Source organism: Mastigoproctus giganteus, chromosome 2 (assembly GCF_048544385.1).
Source record: "Mastigoproctus giganteus isolate SK-2022 chromosome 2, ASM4854438v1, whole genome shotgun sequence".
NCBI lineage: Eukaryota > Metazoa > Arthropoda > Arachnida > Uropygi > Thelyphonidae > Mastigoproctus > Mastigoproctus giganteus.
This window is the reverse complement of record NC_143576.1, coordinates 225,019,243-225,036,740: the sequence shown is the minus strand read 5'-3', so window position 1 is coordinate 225,036,740 and position 17,498 is coordinate 225,019,243. Positions and strand designations below refer to the sequence as shown.

Below are 17,498 nucleotides of genomic sequence, written 5' to 3'. Positions count from 1 at the left end.
CTAACTTGTCAATAAAGGACACTGTCCTTTCTTTGGAATGATAAGAGCTGCTGGTGTTATGTATTTCTGATTGCAGAGGACAGGCATTCAGGAATTGTGTGGAAAAAATTTCACCTGGAAGTTTAAGACATTCTTGCACTGTTGCCTGGCACCTTAGTGTACAACCCACGTTGCTGGAACAACATCTAATAGCAGTACTTGCTATTGTTTGGGAAACAACACCAAGCACTTCTTTTCTCACAGTACAGTTAAAATTAACCTGGATTTGAAGCAATACTACAGCTATTTTAGTTTAGTGTAATAATTCTGCTGTTAAAACAATGTTATTGTATTAGGATCACTTGAGGCCACTGATCCCTAAAATTACCCCATGCAACTGTGCTAGAAACTACATTTGATGTGTGTAGGCTCCATAGCCTAGATACAATGGAATCAGTTCCAGAACAGTCAGAATGGTATAAAGTACTTCTCTTGCCTCTGATTCCTTACAGGTGTGTTGTAGTGTATGTGGCAAGCTTGCTTTTTGTGGAGGCAAGTAAGCATATCTTCACTTGTGAGACCAGCTCACATACAACAGACCTCATCAAGGAAAGCCATTAGAGAGAATTTAGAGTCTCTGACTGGAATTGAACCTAAAATTTGTCTAAATGGACAAGTGGTGACACCACTAGACTATAATGGACAACCTCATTGCATGGGATGTGCCTATAAAATTAGTAGTGACTGTATCAGTCTAACGGCAGTTGTGATCAGACTATTATAAATACATTGTGTAAAATTTAACAGTAATGTCTGCAATTTTGTTTTTGAGTAGGAATTTTTTTATTTTTTTTTAAATAGGCTCTGTGTTGAGGGAAGAGAGGCATTATGAGGATGGGCTGTGAAAGCTAATGCTTATTGAGTAACTTTTGAAGGAATAGATAAATCAAAAATAAGTCCTTATTTTCTGCCCAAAATTAAAGAAGCCTTCCCCATATCAATTTTCTACGTATGTCCCAACAAATCCCCCCCCCCCATTTTTTTTTAATGAGAATGGGGTTCTCATTAAGAGGAAATACGTATGAAGGAAGGTTGTTCCAGAAAACGGCAGTTGAATGAATAAACGAGGAAGGTGAAAAGTTGGTTCTGTGAGTTTGAATTTGGACAGTTAATGGATGTTGGCTGGTGGCACACGTGTTTGGACTGCTTTGAAAGAGCGGGAATTATAGAAGCCAATTCAGTGCCCATGGAAGTATCGATAGAAAAGGCAATTAGCAGAAACAGTACATCTATGAGACAGAGTGGAGAGACTCTGTTAGAGAGGAGTAATTAACCTAACTGCCCTGTTCTTAATGGAATCTAGAAACCTGAGAGGGGTTTTGGAACACCGCCTCAGATGTGGGAACAATATTCCATGGTAGGGCGGATTTGCGATTTGTACAGCTGTTTGGAAGAAAAGTAACGCTGAGAGCAAAAGAGAACCAAGTTTTTTAGATGCAATGGAAGCAATATTTGTAATGTGCTTGTGCCAAGAGAGAGATTAGAAGCCAGGGTAATCTCCAAAAGAGATATCATTTTGCCTAGAAATCAGTGTCACACCTCCGTAGCCAGATGGCAGGAGTGGCAGTGCGTAGCACATACTTCTGTGACCACCAAATACCAAATCTTGAGCCTGTGACCACCAAATACGGAGGATGCAGAAAGGTCAGGGAATGACCACTGCATATTCCCGGAGCAATATGGCCTCAGTCGCTAATGCTCCTAAAAAAAAAAAAAAAACACCCCAGAGTGTCACCAAAGATAAGCACAGGAGGAGAAGAATCCTTTTTGTGTGATATAAAAGACTGAGTTTTAGGATTCAAATCAACTAAGTTGTCTTTGCCCCACTGGAGATCGACATTGGCATTTAAGGAATTGGTGGCGGATATTTGAGAAGTTGAAGCTGATTGAGCAGGGCAAGGTTTTTCAAAACGAAAAGTGAAATGCAGTGTGCTATCATGGCAAAACTATGGATAGGATTTCCAGTCAATGGAAGAAGGTCATTAATATACAAGAGGAAAATATTTGGGGAAAGAACTGAACCCTGGTCATTAGTGGAGAAGTTAGAAGACTGAGAGCCATCTACCATCGCCCTCAGTGAGCAATAAGAGAGAAAACTGGATAGCCAATTACAAAAAACAGTTGGCAAATCATAAGATGGAAGCTTGTTTAGAAGACCTTTATTAAAAATGATCAAAAGCATTTGAGATATTAAGAGCAACTGCTTGTGTTTCACCAAACTTTTCCATTGAATTTGTCCATAAATGGGTAACATAAGCCAGAATATCACTAGTGGATCGACACTGACTGAATCCATACTGGCGATCGTTCATCAGACGGAATGTTTCTAGCTAGTTTAAGAGTTGGTGGTTAATTTATTTCTCCATTACTTTAGAAATAATTGCAATGGGACAATAATTGAATGGGAGGGACTTGTCACCCATTTTAGGAACTGACTGGATATGAGCAAATTTCCAAGCAAAAGGAAAAACATCCTTGGAATAAGAGTGAAAAAAAGTGGCAAAGAACAGGAGTAAGTTCAGGAGTGCAGGTTTTGAGAACAAGTGGAGAAATACCATTGGGACCTGGAGCTTTCTAAGCATCGAGATTCTTCAAAATCCTTTTGACAGGAGACCACAGGAGGCATTGAATGAAGAGTTTTGAGAATGGTGGGCGGTGTTTTACCAAGATCATTAATACATGAGTTGGAAGAAAAATGGGATTCTAGCAGGTCAGCTTCATCCCTGGCTCAAGTGACAACAGAACCATCTGGTATTGACAGAGGTGGGAACAGAGATGGGCAAAAATTGCAGCCAATAGCTTTGGCATGAGACCAGAATGCCCGGTTACCATTAGGGCAAGAAGCATATTTTCTGCTCTTAGCCTGTTCAATATCTAGTTTGGACTGATAATTGACTGCTTTACAATTGTTGCAAGCTTTGGTGTAGGTAGAAAATGAAACTGAAGAATTGGAAACAAGCCAATTAAAATATGCAACATTCTTCTCTTGAACAGCCCTAGCACATTTATTGGAAAACCAAGGTTTGGATAAAGGACGAGATTTTAAAGTGGAGTTTGGAATAAAGGATTTCATTCTTACAAGAATAATTTCACTGACACGATCAGAGGAAACGTTGACATCAGAAGTTTTGAAACAGTAATCTGACCAAGGAAAAGAAGAAAAGAAGTCTTGCAGGTCATCCCATTTTGCATTTTTGTAATGCCAAACAACACGAGGTTGGGAATAGCCATGAGATAAAGGTTCCATTGGAGAAGAGACAATTACCAGGTTGTGATCTGAAGTGCCTAAAGGACCTCTCACTTCAACCTTGTACTTAGAAGGGTTGTTTGTTAGAAAAAGATCAAGCATATTGGCTGTATGATTAGGATTGTCTGGTATTCTTGCAAAAGCCTCAGCATCTCGACCTGCTGGGTCAGTGTGACTAGAAAACGGAAGCCAACTGGAGTTGTGAACATTAAAATCACCAAGGAAAATTACTTCACTGTTAGGAAAGTTGGACTGGAGAAAGTCAAGTTGCAAAGAGTGGAAGTCAAGAGCTCCAAGTGATTAGTGGAGTTGGGAGAACGGTAGAGACAACAGATGAATTTGATGCAATGAGGTAGAGATTTTAAGCCAGAGAAGATCAAAGAGATGAGATTCCAAATTGCCAAGTCTCTGACAGGGAATATCAGAACGGACATATGCACAAGTACCACCTTTGAGGCGAAAGGAATCATACAGTGAATAATTTGGGCATCTGAGATGAGCAGTAGTTGAATCAACCGATAACTGAGATTCTGTCAGAAAAAGTACATGGGGTTTAGCAGACTGCAAGTGGAAATCATTGAGATTAGAATTGAGACCACGTATATTTGTGAAATGAATCAGGAAGTGCTTGGGAGGTTTAGATCTTTTCGCAGATAAGCTTGCTCTATTATTTGGACAATTCATGGTGTATTCGATAGTAAGAAAAAGTGGGTGGGACATGCTGTATGAAGTAATGAAATTTTTGGATATGTCGTACACGTGGTAAGAATATACCCAGATCCTTGACATAACGTGGCCTCGACAATGCTCCCTGCATACACACTACTTGGACTCCCTCCAGTCACTATCTGGCAGAGTAGAGGTAGCAAGATCTGGAATCCTCCTAGAGAGTTACCAATAGGTTCGGTCCAGTGTACTAACTAGCAGCCGGCCTGCGAACACCGTTTTAGAGCTGTACCCACGGAATGTAAGGAATATTGGATCTGGCCACAACGTTCACCGTAACCTCAAAAGTCATCAATCATACTGCATGATGGAAAAGATGGGGAAGGGTTGACTGGAACTTAGCTCTAGAAACTAAACATGGGTTCTACCACTTCAAGCCTCCTATAAGCAAAGTGGTGGTATTTCACCGGTCGATGAGTCATCTACCACCTAGTACTGCCTGGTAATATAGAGGAGCGGCGTTCCTCCATGTGGTGTGGGTGCCACACCTCGACCCCTGCTTACGTTGGTTCACACCTTGGTGATCACCCACCATGTACTTGTGCATGGGGCCCCGAGTGCCAAGCGATTTTCCCAAGTGAGATATAGTGCTCTTTCTCAGTGATTTGGTTATATTTACTTTCTAGTGCTTTTCGCATCCTCATTTCTTTGTAAGTGGTTCTGTACTTAACAGATCCTAAGTAAGAACCCAGAAAGGAAAATTACCTTTCTTTTCCTAGTATATTTATTAATTTTTGCACTAACAAACTAACCTCTCCAACCGCTTGGCCACTAGGTGGCACCGCTCCTGCCTCCACGTGGCGGGGCCGGAAATCTGGGAGGAAAAGCTCTCACTCCCAGGGCTAAAAGGAGCAACAATGGACTGTGATACATGTCCACCACTAGAGCCAACAGGCTCTCAACATGTTGAGACCCGCAGAATGGAAGACGATGCCAATCTTCCAAAAAGAATGAAAAAGGATAGTAACAAATCAGAACCACCAGCTTTTCTGATTATACGTTCCTTATCAACTCAGCCGCTAAGCAGACTCTCTCCCTTTGTCATCCAGAGATGTATCGAGAATGCAGCAGGTACACCGAAAATGGTGAAAAGGCTCCAATCAGGAGATCTTTTAATTGAGACCACTCAAGCAAGGCATTCAGAATTTTTACTAAAAATGTCATCTATAAGCGGAATACCAATCAAAGTCTCACCACATAACACCTTGAACTCCTCAAAAGGAGTAATAAGTGAGTGGGATTTGTTGAACGTAACCGAAGAGGAGATAGTCATGGAATTACTGGAACAGAAAGTAACTCAAGCAAGAAGAATTATGATAAAGAAGGATGACCAACTTGTTCCCACACGTAATATTATACTGACCTTTAGTACACCGAATTTGCCGACCTCAGTTAAAGCAGGCTACCTAAACTGCCGTATACGCCCATACATTCCAAACCCTCTAAGTTGTTTCAAGTGCCAAAAGTTTGGTCACTCCCAGACAACATGCAGAGGCGAAACTACTTGTCCCAACTGCGGATCAAAAAACCATTCACAAACAGAGTGTACTGCAAAGGCTCCGGAATGTCCAAATTGCAAGAATGACCATCCAGCATACTCAAAATCATGCGAACTCTGGAAAATTGAAAAAAGAATACAAAAGTACAAGATCGAGAATAAGGTCACATATCAAGAAGCAAGAAAGCAAATAAAGTCAACTATCGCAAAAACCACGTACGCTTCCGTTACACTAAAGTGCCAAGCTGTTTCAACCCAAACTGAGGTATCAATTCCGCCCAATACATCCATTGCAGAATGGGCACGATCTGTGCTATCAACATCTGAACCTACCACCAAACCCGTTCTAGTTGATGAAGTAAGTAATACCCCTATCACAGTTCCGCCTAAAATAAAATCATGTGATAAAATGTCTAATAAATCCCGAAGGCAACAAGCCACTGAATTACAAAAGACAAACTCAAATAGAATGGACTCTGAAAATATAGCTATGCACGATGAAACAGTCCTTGATCTTCATGCAGAAGATGATATGGAGACTGGATTTTCATCAGGTCAAACTGATGATGTAGAAGAGAGTACAGATACCAGACGTCCCAATTTTCCTAGAAAAGATAAAATGAAATATGACCGTCAAAAGCAAACCACTCACAAGAAACAGACAGACTCGCCTTCCCTCCTCAAACCCCGATAATGCAGAACATTGTTCAATGGAATTGTAGAGGTTTACGCAGCAATACCGATGACATCTATGATTTAATCTCCCGATATGGTCCAATAGCCGTTTGTATACAAGAGACAAATCCATCCAACTCCACAAGTAACTCCATCAATCAGAAATTTTACATTTTACAGAAAAGATAGAAACTCCTCACTATCTGCACGTGGAGGCGTCGCCATTCTAGTTGACTGTAAAATACCTTCTAGAAACATTCCGCTTCAAACCCACTTAGAAGCTGTTGCTGTACGTGTATCAGTTGGGCAAATTCTAACTCTTGTATCCCTGTACCTTCCACCTAACAAGATGTGCACGTTTAAAGAACTAGAAGACCTCATAAGACAAATACCACCACCTTTTTGTATCCTTGGTGATTTCAATGCTCATCATCCATTGTGGGGATCAGACCACATGGACAATAGAGGACACTTGATCGAGACGATACTGGACCAACTGAATCTAACATTACTGAACACTGGTGAAAATACTTATACACACCTTCCCTCTGGATCTATGTCAGCAATTGATTTAACTCTCTGTTCCCCCATATTATATCCCAGTATAGAATGGACAGTATTAAACGACCCACATAATAGTGACCACTTTCCAATCATATGCAGAATCCAAACGCTTCAAACATCATACCCTGATAACCGCTCAAAATGGAAATTCTCCAGAGCAGATTGGGAAAAGTTTTCAAACCGTATTTCTTTTGATAGCCAATTGATCAGACTACAACCCATTGATGATGTCACAAAGCATATTACCAGGCAAATACTGACCATTGCCTCTGAAGCAATACCTCAAGCCTCCACATGTAAACACAAAAACCTTAAACACTGGTGGAATGAAGCTTGTACCAATGCCAAAAAGGAAAAAAATAAAGCTTGGAACCTGTTCCTGAAGTTCCGAACTACCAACAACCTAATTCAATATAAAAGACTAAAGTCAAAAGCTAGACAAATTAGAAAAAAAGCCAAGAAGGAATCGTGGATACAGTTTGCCTCCACTATCACAAAGGATACTAACAGTCGTCTAATCTGGAAAAAGATTCGGCAATTAAATGGGAAATATCTACCTCTTCCTTCTCCCATCTTAATCAAAAATGGACAGGAAATTTCTTCTTCTGAAGAAATAGCTAACGCCCTTGCAGAGAATTTCTACCAATCATCTGCCACGTCAGCATATGACAACTCCTTTCTGAAAATCAAAGCCTTGGCAGAAAGGTACAAAATAAAATTCCATACTACCCAATATATTGCCTATAATCAACCGTTTAACCTATTTGAACTGCAAACAGCATTAAATAGATCACCCAACAGTGCAGCTGGACCTGATGGTATATATTATGCAATGCTGAAACATATAAACAGTACGGCATTGAATTTACTATTAATTTTCTATAATCGGATTTTTCTTGAAGGTACATATCCATCTTCCTGGCATCATTCCATCATTTTAGCCTTTCCTAAACCAGGAAAAGATCACTCACTTCCAGAAAATTACCGACCTATTTCTCTGACCAGCTGCCTAAGTAAAATCCTAGAAAGAATGATACACAGAAGGCTTACCTGGGTTCTTGAAACTAAAGCACTGATGAACAACAATCAGTTTGGTTTCCGACAAAACAGAGCCACTTTAGATCTAATGGTGAAAGCCGAGACTAACATCCGTAATGCTTACGTCAAAATTGAACATCTTGTAATGGTAAGTCTCGATATAGAAAAGGCTTTCGACACTACCTGGAGGTATGGCATATTGAGAGAACTTCATTCCATAGGATTGCGAGGGCACTTACCAGAATTCATTAGAAATTTTCTTCAACACAGAACCTTTCAGGTCCGCTATCAATCTGTACTTTCTCGGTCCTACACTCAGGAGGAGGGTGTCCCGCAAGGATCAGTACTGAGCTCTACCCTTTTTTCACTTAGACTGAACACCATAACACACAACATTCCAAATACTGTAGAACTATATATGTATGCTGATGATCTAACTATATCTTGTCGTTCACAAAATATTCATACCATTGAAAGACAGCTGCAACTCTCTATAAATAAGTTGGAGGCATGGACAATGCAGAATGGATATCGATTATCAGATCAAAAAACTATTGCAGTCCACTTTTGCAAAAAACATAAACTACACCCAGAACCGGAACTCAGATTAAAAAACCATTTGATCCCTCTCACCAGTAATCTTCGTTTCTTAGGCTTAATATTGGACAACAAACTGAACTTCATTCCACATATCACATACCTCCGAACTGTTTGTCTAAAGAAACTTAATATACTTAGGGCCATTTCTGCTATGACATGGGGAGCAGATAGATACACTCTGTTACATTTGTATTGTGCTATTATCAGATCTCGTTTAGACTACGGTGCTATCGCATATGATTAAGCTAGGAAAAGTGCATTAATCAGACTTAATACCATCCAACACAGTGCCCTTCGCACTGCCCTTGGTGCATTTAGAACATCCCCTGTTCACAGTCTGTATGTAGATGCACACGAACCTCCACTTCACCTTCGAAGGAAAATGTTGCATTCTAAATTATGCAGCTAAAATTCAAAGCCTTCCAGACCATCCCGTTCAACCGTTGCTTTCCAATCCTGAGTGGACAGCTTTCTATAACAGTAAACCAACTGAAAATAGACCAACTGGTATTAGATTAAAAGATTTGATTCACACCTGGAATATTGATTATGATAACATACTTCAAGAGAGCGATATTCCTGACCCACCCTGGTCTGTAAATCTCGCTCACTGTGATACCCACTTTCAGCAGTGGGAAAAAAACTCCCTGCCAGATGAAAATATCAAACAACTACATAAAGAACATGCCCTCAACAATATACAAAGCTGCCAAATATATACAGATGGCTCAAAAACAGGTTCTGCCGTTGGTGCCGCAGCTGTCTTTCCGTCCTTTACAGTCTCCATATCACTACCAGTTGAATGCAGCAGTTATACTGCTGAGTTATATGCAATCAAACTAACCTTACAGAATATTAGCCCTCTCCACAATGCTAGCAGTATAATATACACTGATTCATTGAGTGCAGTGTCTGCTTTGGGCAATCAATTTTCAACATCACAACCAATCAAAAAACAAATCATTTGCTGTTTAAACCATCTACGAAGTAGGAATCATTCAGTGAAATTCTGCTGGATCCCAGGGCATTCTGGTATCTTAGGCAATGAGAGAGCAGATCAGGCAGCCAAAAAAACCAAACAGTACAACACCAGCAAATTACCAAATACCATACAGAGATTGTTTGAAGCATATTAAAAAAGTCTGTATGTTTCAGTGGACAGAAATATGGAAGGCACAAAGTAATAACAAGTTGCTCCAAATCAAAGAAGAACCAGCCTTATGGATTTCCAGTTTCAGACAAAATAGACAGGAAGAAGTTATACTAGCAAGACTAAGAATTGGACATACGCACCTAACCCATATGTTTCTACTCATGGGGGATGAACCACCTCGATGCACGCATTGTACACTACCGCTTACAGTCAAGCATATGCTTTTAGATTGTCCTCACTATTCCCATTTCAGAAGTACTTTCCATTCTCAATCACAACTGCAAGAACCGTTATCTCTCAACCACATGATTGGCAATAGTGCTAACCTAGCTACACTCTATACCTTTCTGAAGCAAATACATATATATGAATTCCTCTAATGCCAAAATGGAACACATTATATTACTTTAGGATAATAATATAGGATCTGGCACATTTTGGCCTTAGCTGCCCTTGTGCCCTTAAACATCAATACCAATACCAACTTGTGCATGGAGGTTATATCCAGGATTACTAACAGTCTCACCATCGTGAAGGTGCAAGCAGAGGATTTGGCTGTCACAGATCGTCCGGACTTCGCCGAAATTGGGTACACTTGACTTGAGTGTCACCCGAATATCAGATCCACCAGCGTTTTAGACTCCCAGGTAGCAAGTACAGCTTGTCTGGCATATCTGAGAGAATGTCTGTGACAACCTCAAGGACTAGCCTTTTGTGGCTTAAAGGGTGAAGTGGTAGAATAGTGACTTGATATTTATACTGCTTCTTCATACTTAGTGAATCTTTCAAAATCACTGGAAATTCTCTTAAGACTTGGCATTCAGGTTTTGTTCTGTACAGCTTCGAGGTAGGTACCCCAAGTGACTACATTTTCCTCGAAGCTGCTGTTTCATGATTAACACTTTGGAGATATGAGGAGAGTTTTCCTCCTTGATTGATGCTGTTCTTATTGTGAATGCTCAGTTTCAAATATACTTTGGAATACTCAAATATTTAATAATTGTGTAGTTTATTTTACACACACACACACACACACACACACACACACACACACACACACACACACCCCTCTACTTACGTACAAAGCTTCTCAAAATTAATAAAAATACTATATATCAACAATTTCTAACCACATGTGCAAAGTGCCAAAATCAGCTACCGTGTCCAGCGTACCCCTGCTTTACAATATTAATCCATTCCAGAGACATCATAACATCATTATTATATTGTAATGTGAACCCAATAACAGTTTTTTGGTAATTTGTTCCAAGACCTCGAAAGTTAATTTTCATTAGGTAACTAAGCTATTTACCTCTCTAAAAGGTAATTTTTATAATGGAAATGGTATTAATTTTATATAAATTTGTGCCAGCCGGGTGGGTAAAGTGCCTGCCTGGCAAATGCCTCGGGTTAGAATCCCTCCTCGGGCTTGGATCAAAGTACTGCAAAAAAAAACCTTAGGAGGTGCATTATGGCCACAGAAGCCAATGCACCAGCAACTACAAATATATATATATATATATATATATATATATAAAGTTGTCAGATAAGGACAGCACAAAAATCACTTTGAACTAAAGGATGCAAAACCAAAACACGTGGCCAACATGTTTATGCTGCTACTGGCCTAGTGGAGAACTATGTGGTCTGGTTGGAGGACGGTCATAATCCCTGAAATAAGTAGGTGTGGTTAACATATCACTAGAATCAGATTTCAAAAAAAAAAATCGATCCAAACCATTAAAATGTACTACATTTTCACCATTTATTGTCCTGGAAACCCTGGTTTTTCACCCAGCAAATAGAAAATAACAGAACGCACATTTATGGATGATATAAATGGAACAATATGGCCTTAGTCACTGATGCTCCTAAAAAACCCCCAACTCCAACACAGTTTATTGCTATGTTTGGTTATAAGAATCAATTAGCATTAGTAGAGACATTTGATGCAAGAAAGCAAGCTTATGCAGCATCAGCCAAAAAAATAATAAATAAATAAAAAATAACCACTTCCACTTCACCCCTCTGTTCATTTGAAATACCTGTCCAGCTGAGCCTTAAACTTATTTAGGCTATCAACTTCCACAACAAGGGATGGAAGTCTATTCCACCAACCAACCACCTGCTGGCTAAAGGCAAATTTCCTCACGTCTATCCTACATCTGTCTTTTCTCAATTTGAATTTATGTCCTCTCAGGTGATTATTCTGAGCAAGAGGAAGAATCCCATCAGCATTGAGCATTCTCAAACCATTCAAGACTTTATACACCTCTATCAGATCACCTCGCTGGTGCCTAGTCCCCAGACACTGTAATTTGCAAAACTTAAGCCTTTCTTCGTAAGAGCACCCCTTTGTTCCATTCACTAATCTTGTTGCCCTTCTCTGTACTCGTTCCAGCATCTCTACATCCTTCTTGAAATGAGGCTTCCAGACCTTATACAGTACTCTAGGTGTGGTCTGACCATTGCCTTATAAAGGGAATAATCACCTCCTTATCGCTACTAGAAAAATTCCTATATATCATCGACAATACACCATGAGCTACTCTTGCAGCCTGTCTGCACTGCTTAGAAAACTTCATATCTGCCTGCACAACCACCCCCAGTTCCCTTTCATTCTCTACCACTGTCAGTGTAGTACCACAGAGTTGATACGTTGCTCTGGGGTTGCTGTTTCTCATATGTAGTATTTTACATTTGTCAATGTTAAACTTCATTTGCCACCTCTGAGCCCATATGCTCAACCTCTCCAGATCCTGTTGCAGTAGTGTAGTGTCCTTGACAACCCTGCCAACCTTCGTATCGTCTGCAAACTTGGACATTAAGCTTGATATACCATCATCAATATCATTTATAAATACAGAAAACAATAATGGACCCAATACTGAGTCCTGAGGGACTCCACTAATAACATTAGTCCATGATGAGCAGTTTCCATTGATTACCACTCTGTCTTCTCCCCCTCAACCACCCCTTTATCCATAGCAGCAATTTGCCTCCGATGCCACACTGCTCCAATTTGTGCAGCAGTCTTCCATGTGCAACAGTATCAAAAGCCTTTCTAAGATCCAAGTATATAATATCAGAGTTATTCCCTGCATCCAGTTCTTTTGTGACTGCATCATAGTATCCAATCAGATTGGTCAGGCAAGACTTCCCCTTAACAAAACCATGCTGTGTCTGAGCTATAACTGAAGTCTTGTCTAGATGATCCTGCAGTGCTTCTTTAACCAGTGCCTCCATTAATTTTCCAGGAACAGAAGTTAAACTAACAGGTCTATAATTACTTTTGTCGCCCTTTAATCCTCCTTTGTGAATTGGGGTCACATTTGCACATCTCCAGTCCATGGGTACTTCCCTTGAGTCCAAGGAAGCTCTCATAATTGTGGCTAAGGGTTTGCTTACTTCCTTTGCTGCCTCCTTTAATATAACTGGATAGATCCTGTCCACCCCAATTTTTGAATGCTTTCGTGATAATTTTCTAAAGAGCATTTCTGTAGGTCACTACCATAAATCAATAAAAACAATTTGAAGTTTCCAGTTTATTGGGCTTTTCTGTTAAAAGTGCATCAATCAATTATAAATGAATGGTCAATTATCTTATTGCATTTGGATTAATACCAGTAGCTGGAATTCCGTGGGTTTTTACGTAATTTTGTTGAAATGTGTTTAACAAAAAAAATACCTCTTTACTTTTGTTCTTGTGTATTATATCTTGTTTATACACTCTGTATTATTATTCATTGTGTTTTTTTTTTTTTTCTTCCCCCCTTTTTTCCAGCCTCATTTAACTTTGTTACAAAGTTAAATGTAAAATTCTGAAAACAATACTGTTCGTGTGTCCTGTGAACTTTGTTCGGGGTTATAATCTCAATTAGTTGTACTGTACTATATATGTATTTAGTATCTATCAGATCGAAGTTGGACTTGTGTGCAAAATGCACTTATGAACAGGGGGGGGGGGAACCCAATTAAGTATGCAAGTCGAGGAGTGCCTGTGTATATACATTTGCACTTCCCTATAACGAATTGGGAAGTGCAAATGTATAGTGCGAAATCCAGCAAAAAAATTTGTTATAGAGAAATTTCGTTTTACGGAGAAATTCTTTTTTTATTAGAAATTGTTATCTAATTAGAAAATGAAAACGAATCTACATTTATTTTTAATGTATTTTATTTCAAAAACATACTTATTTAAATTACATTTACACAATTTTTGCCGGTAAGTATCACAAATTAAAAAAATCTAATTTTTGTTTGCACAGTACAAAATCGTCTGATTCTCAAAGAAAACCTCACATTTGTTCAGCTCATTAAAAACATTATCAGGAACTTTTTTGCAAGACTGTAGACCCATACGAACAGTTTTAAAAGCATTAATTATTTATTTGCGAGTTGACTTTTCTACGGGTTGTTCTGATGCGTCTTCAGCGTCATCGTTAATTTCTTCGTGATCATGGTTGCATCTAACACTGTTCAGCAGTATTTCATCTTCATTTGGATGTTCTGCTTTAGTCAGATCTTGATCTACATAAACATAACTATCCAGTGTTATTTCATTTTCGATGTTTCCGGACGATTCTAATGTCCAAAAGTTTTTCAGTTGTGGAAGGGGCAGTTCGTCCAGTTGTTGTTGTTGTTACTGCTGCATTCAATGCAAATCCCGTGTTTGAAAAACAATTTTGAATAGTGTATTCGGTGACATTGTTTGTCTAAACTTTTGCCAGTTCTGAGATGCAATCTCCAATGTTAATTGTAACCTCCAAGTTTCTATTTTCTGATAACACATCAATCTTTATTATTATTCTCTTTAGATAATGAAATTTAAAATTTTTAATAATGCCTTGGTCCATTGGCTGGAGTTTTGATGTTACGTTTGGTGGTAAAAACAACAATTTCACACTTAAGTTTGGCAGGATGTGCCAGACAGTTGTCAATTACTAACACGATTTTCCTTTTTTCTTTTGTTATACGTGTCTAGTTTTAATATCCATTCTTCAAAAATATCACTTGTCATCTATGCTTTTTTATTAAAGGTGTAGCAAACTTCCAAAGATTTTGTGCCTCTAAAACAATCTTGGGTTTTTAATATTCTGGTGACTGTCTTAATTTTTCACTTCCTGTCATATTTGCTCCAACTAGCACAATGATTCTTTCTTTGCATTGTTTTCCGCCACAACATTTATCATCCTTAAAATCAAGTGTTCTATTCGGTAAACATTTAAAGAATAAACCCATTTCGTCAGCATTAAAAACATCCTTATGCTCATATTCTTCCAAAATCTTCTTTAAGGTATTGTTCCTTCAACTGTTGCAATCTTCTTCGCTTACATTAACACTTTCTCCACAAATAACCTTTTCCAGAATTCTGTGGCACTTCTTAAATTTATCTAGCTACCCAGTGCTCGAATTAAATTCTGTATGTCCAAGGGACTGTGCAAATTTCAGAACTTCTTGTTTCATTATTAGGCCCGATATTGGGTTATTCTTTTCACGTATCATTTGCACCCATTATAGAACAGTTTTATCAACATCTTCCTATATCCACAACTTAATTCGCTTCTTGTTTGCTCCTCCTTCAATTGCATTTAAAATATATTCTCGATTTTTTTAAAATCTTAGATAAACTGTTTGCAGGTATGCAATATTTCTCCGCAATATCTTTTCTTAAAACCTTGGTCAGTATGAAGAATCTTTGCTTTATCAGTATTGCTTAAAACATTTTTTTTTTTTTTTTTAATGAAAACCCCAAACACGAAAAGTATTAAAACCTATAGTACTTAGTACTGTGCGTGGGTTGAAGGAGAAGTATGGTGGGAGGGGGATGCCGGACGCTTTGCTCTAGAGACTAAACATGGGTTTCACCACTTCAAGCCTCCAATAAGCAAAGTGGTGGTATTTCACCGGTTGATGAAAGTCATCTACCACCTATTTTCTCTTCGACATTGTTTCAGCAACTGTAAAAATTACTCTACTGCAGCTCTTGCTGATACACATATTGCAAACTTTGCTGTGCTGGCCATATAGTGAATTGTTAGTACCGCCTACGTAGCTGAGTGGTTGGGAGTGCAGTAGCACACGCTCTTTTGAATAGACTGAGGGTCAAGCCCCTAGGCACCTTTGTGGGCAGGAGCAGCAGTGCATAGCATACACTTCTTGATTAGAGCGGGGTTCGACCCAGTGACCACCAAATACGGAGGATGTGGAAAGGTTAGAGGAATGACCACCGTATATCCTCGGAGCAATATGGCCTTAGTTGCTAATGCTCCTAAAAACCAAATAACAACAACATCAAGCCCCTGACTGCTGAATACGGTTGATCTGCCAACCTGCACTGGACCAGCATGGCAGATTATGGTCCATTTCCCTCAGCATGAATTGTTGAGGAGGCTTCCATCATGCAGTGGGTTGATAATGGCTGCACTTTACCTTTTTTTTTTTTTTTTACTCAATGATGTTCGCTTGCCAATTCAACAGTATCACTTTACCTTTCCTATCAATCACTTTGAAGAAATATACGACTTTGAATTTCTTTTATTCTGCTTTCATTCATATATACACGAAAGAAAATTTATGATTAATGTATGCTGTACGTTACTTTTCAGAAAAAAAATACAAGAGCATATAGCCTATGTGATTGACGAACAAAAAAAAAAAAAAAAAAAAAAAATATGAAAACCATCTACTGGGAGTGATGGAGCACATGTAGGAGTCCAGTTAGATGAGAATGGACATCATATAGTGATCGACAGGAAGGTCATGTGACACAGTTGAGGTGAGAAGCGAATGTCATTCAGTAGGCGTTACTAAAAACCGACTATGGTAGCATTCTATGTATTGCTGCCGCAGCATGCTAAAGGTTTATCGCAGCGAATTTAGTTTTCCCCCGAGCCAACATCAATTACAAATCTACCCTATTTATTGTAAAGTTTACATCCACTTTTAAGAAACCCATTTGGTTTATTAACTGTAACAAAAATGAAACATCCACTTTTAAGAAACCCATTTGGTTTATTAACTGTAACAAAAATGAAACAAAGACCCTCCTATGGGCATCAATGGCTACATGTGTTTACTAAAAGGATGATTATTTAATTCCAGATGCTAATGCATAATTTTGGAAGGAAGGAGGTAGTATATTTGTGTGGCTGTGTAGCACTAAATGCTTGAAAATCTTAAAATGCTTTTATTAATTTTTAAAAAAAATTCATTATAGAGAGACTAATGCATCGCTATATAGGGTTAATTTTACATGTAATTTCGTTTCAAGGTGCAATGTTTTGCAAAAAAATTCATTAAATAGAAGTTCGTAATATAGAAGTTCCACTGTATATATATGCACTTGGCAGTGGTCATGCCGGAATCGGCAGTGTGCCTCACTGAAAAATTGTTAATTATTGGTTCAAAACTAAAAATCTAAAATTTTCATAATTTCTTAAATATAGTCAGGTTTACCTCAGTAAATTTGGAAGTCAACTTTTTTTTTTAATACCCAGAATTGTGGGTAAAAACCTGTCAGGTCTAGTGCAACCATTTTTGTTACTAATTTTATCTTCCACTTCATTTTGCTCCTTTTGGTTTCAATAACTTTTCCACCCAGCTTTTTCTGCTCTTGCAATAGAAATTAGGTATTTCTTGTTTTATATTTAAATATTATATGAAATGGTTTCATTGTCCTTGTTAATATTCTTGATTATTATTATTATCAATATATTTCCTTATTTGACAAAACATTAACATATGCACATGTATAAGTTGAATTTTCAGGTGCTTCCATTTACAGCTTCATAAACTGACAGAGGGAAGTGAATAATAGTTATAGGTTTTTATTTTCTGCTGCATAAATAGTTTCATTTGGTTAAAAAAATAATGTGAAAATATTTTTAAATTCAAATTTTTTTCATTTAAAAATGCATTGAATAACTATTGTAAGCCATTAGTAAAAAAAGATCAAG

General features: G+C 38.4%; 1 protein-coding gene across 1 annotated transcript in view; it reads left to right on the top strand.

Annotated features, from left to right (window-relative positions):
- Imp (IGF-II mRNA-binding protein) overlaps positions 1-17,498 on the top strand; it is a 243,117-nt gene that overhangs the window by 164,018 nt on the left and 61,601 nt on the right. The window contains exon 9 of the mRNA XM_090390190.1: positions 492-535. Coding sequence (XP_090246316.1) covers positions 492-535 — 44 coding nt within the window. The remainder of the gene's footprint in view (positions 1-491; positions 536-17,498) is intronic.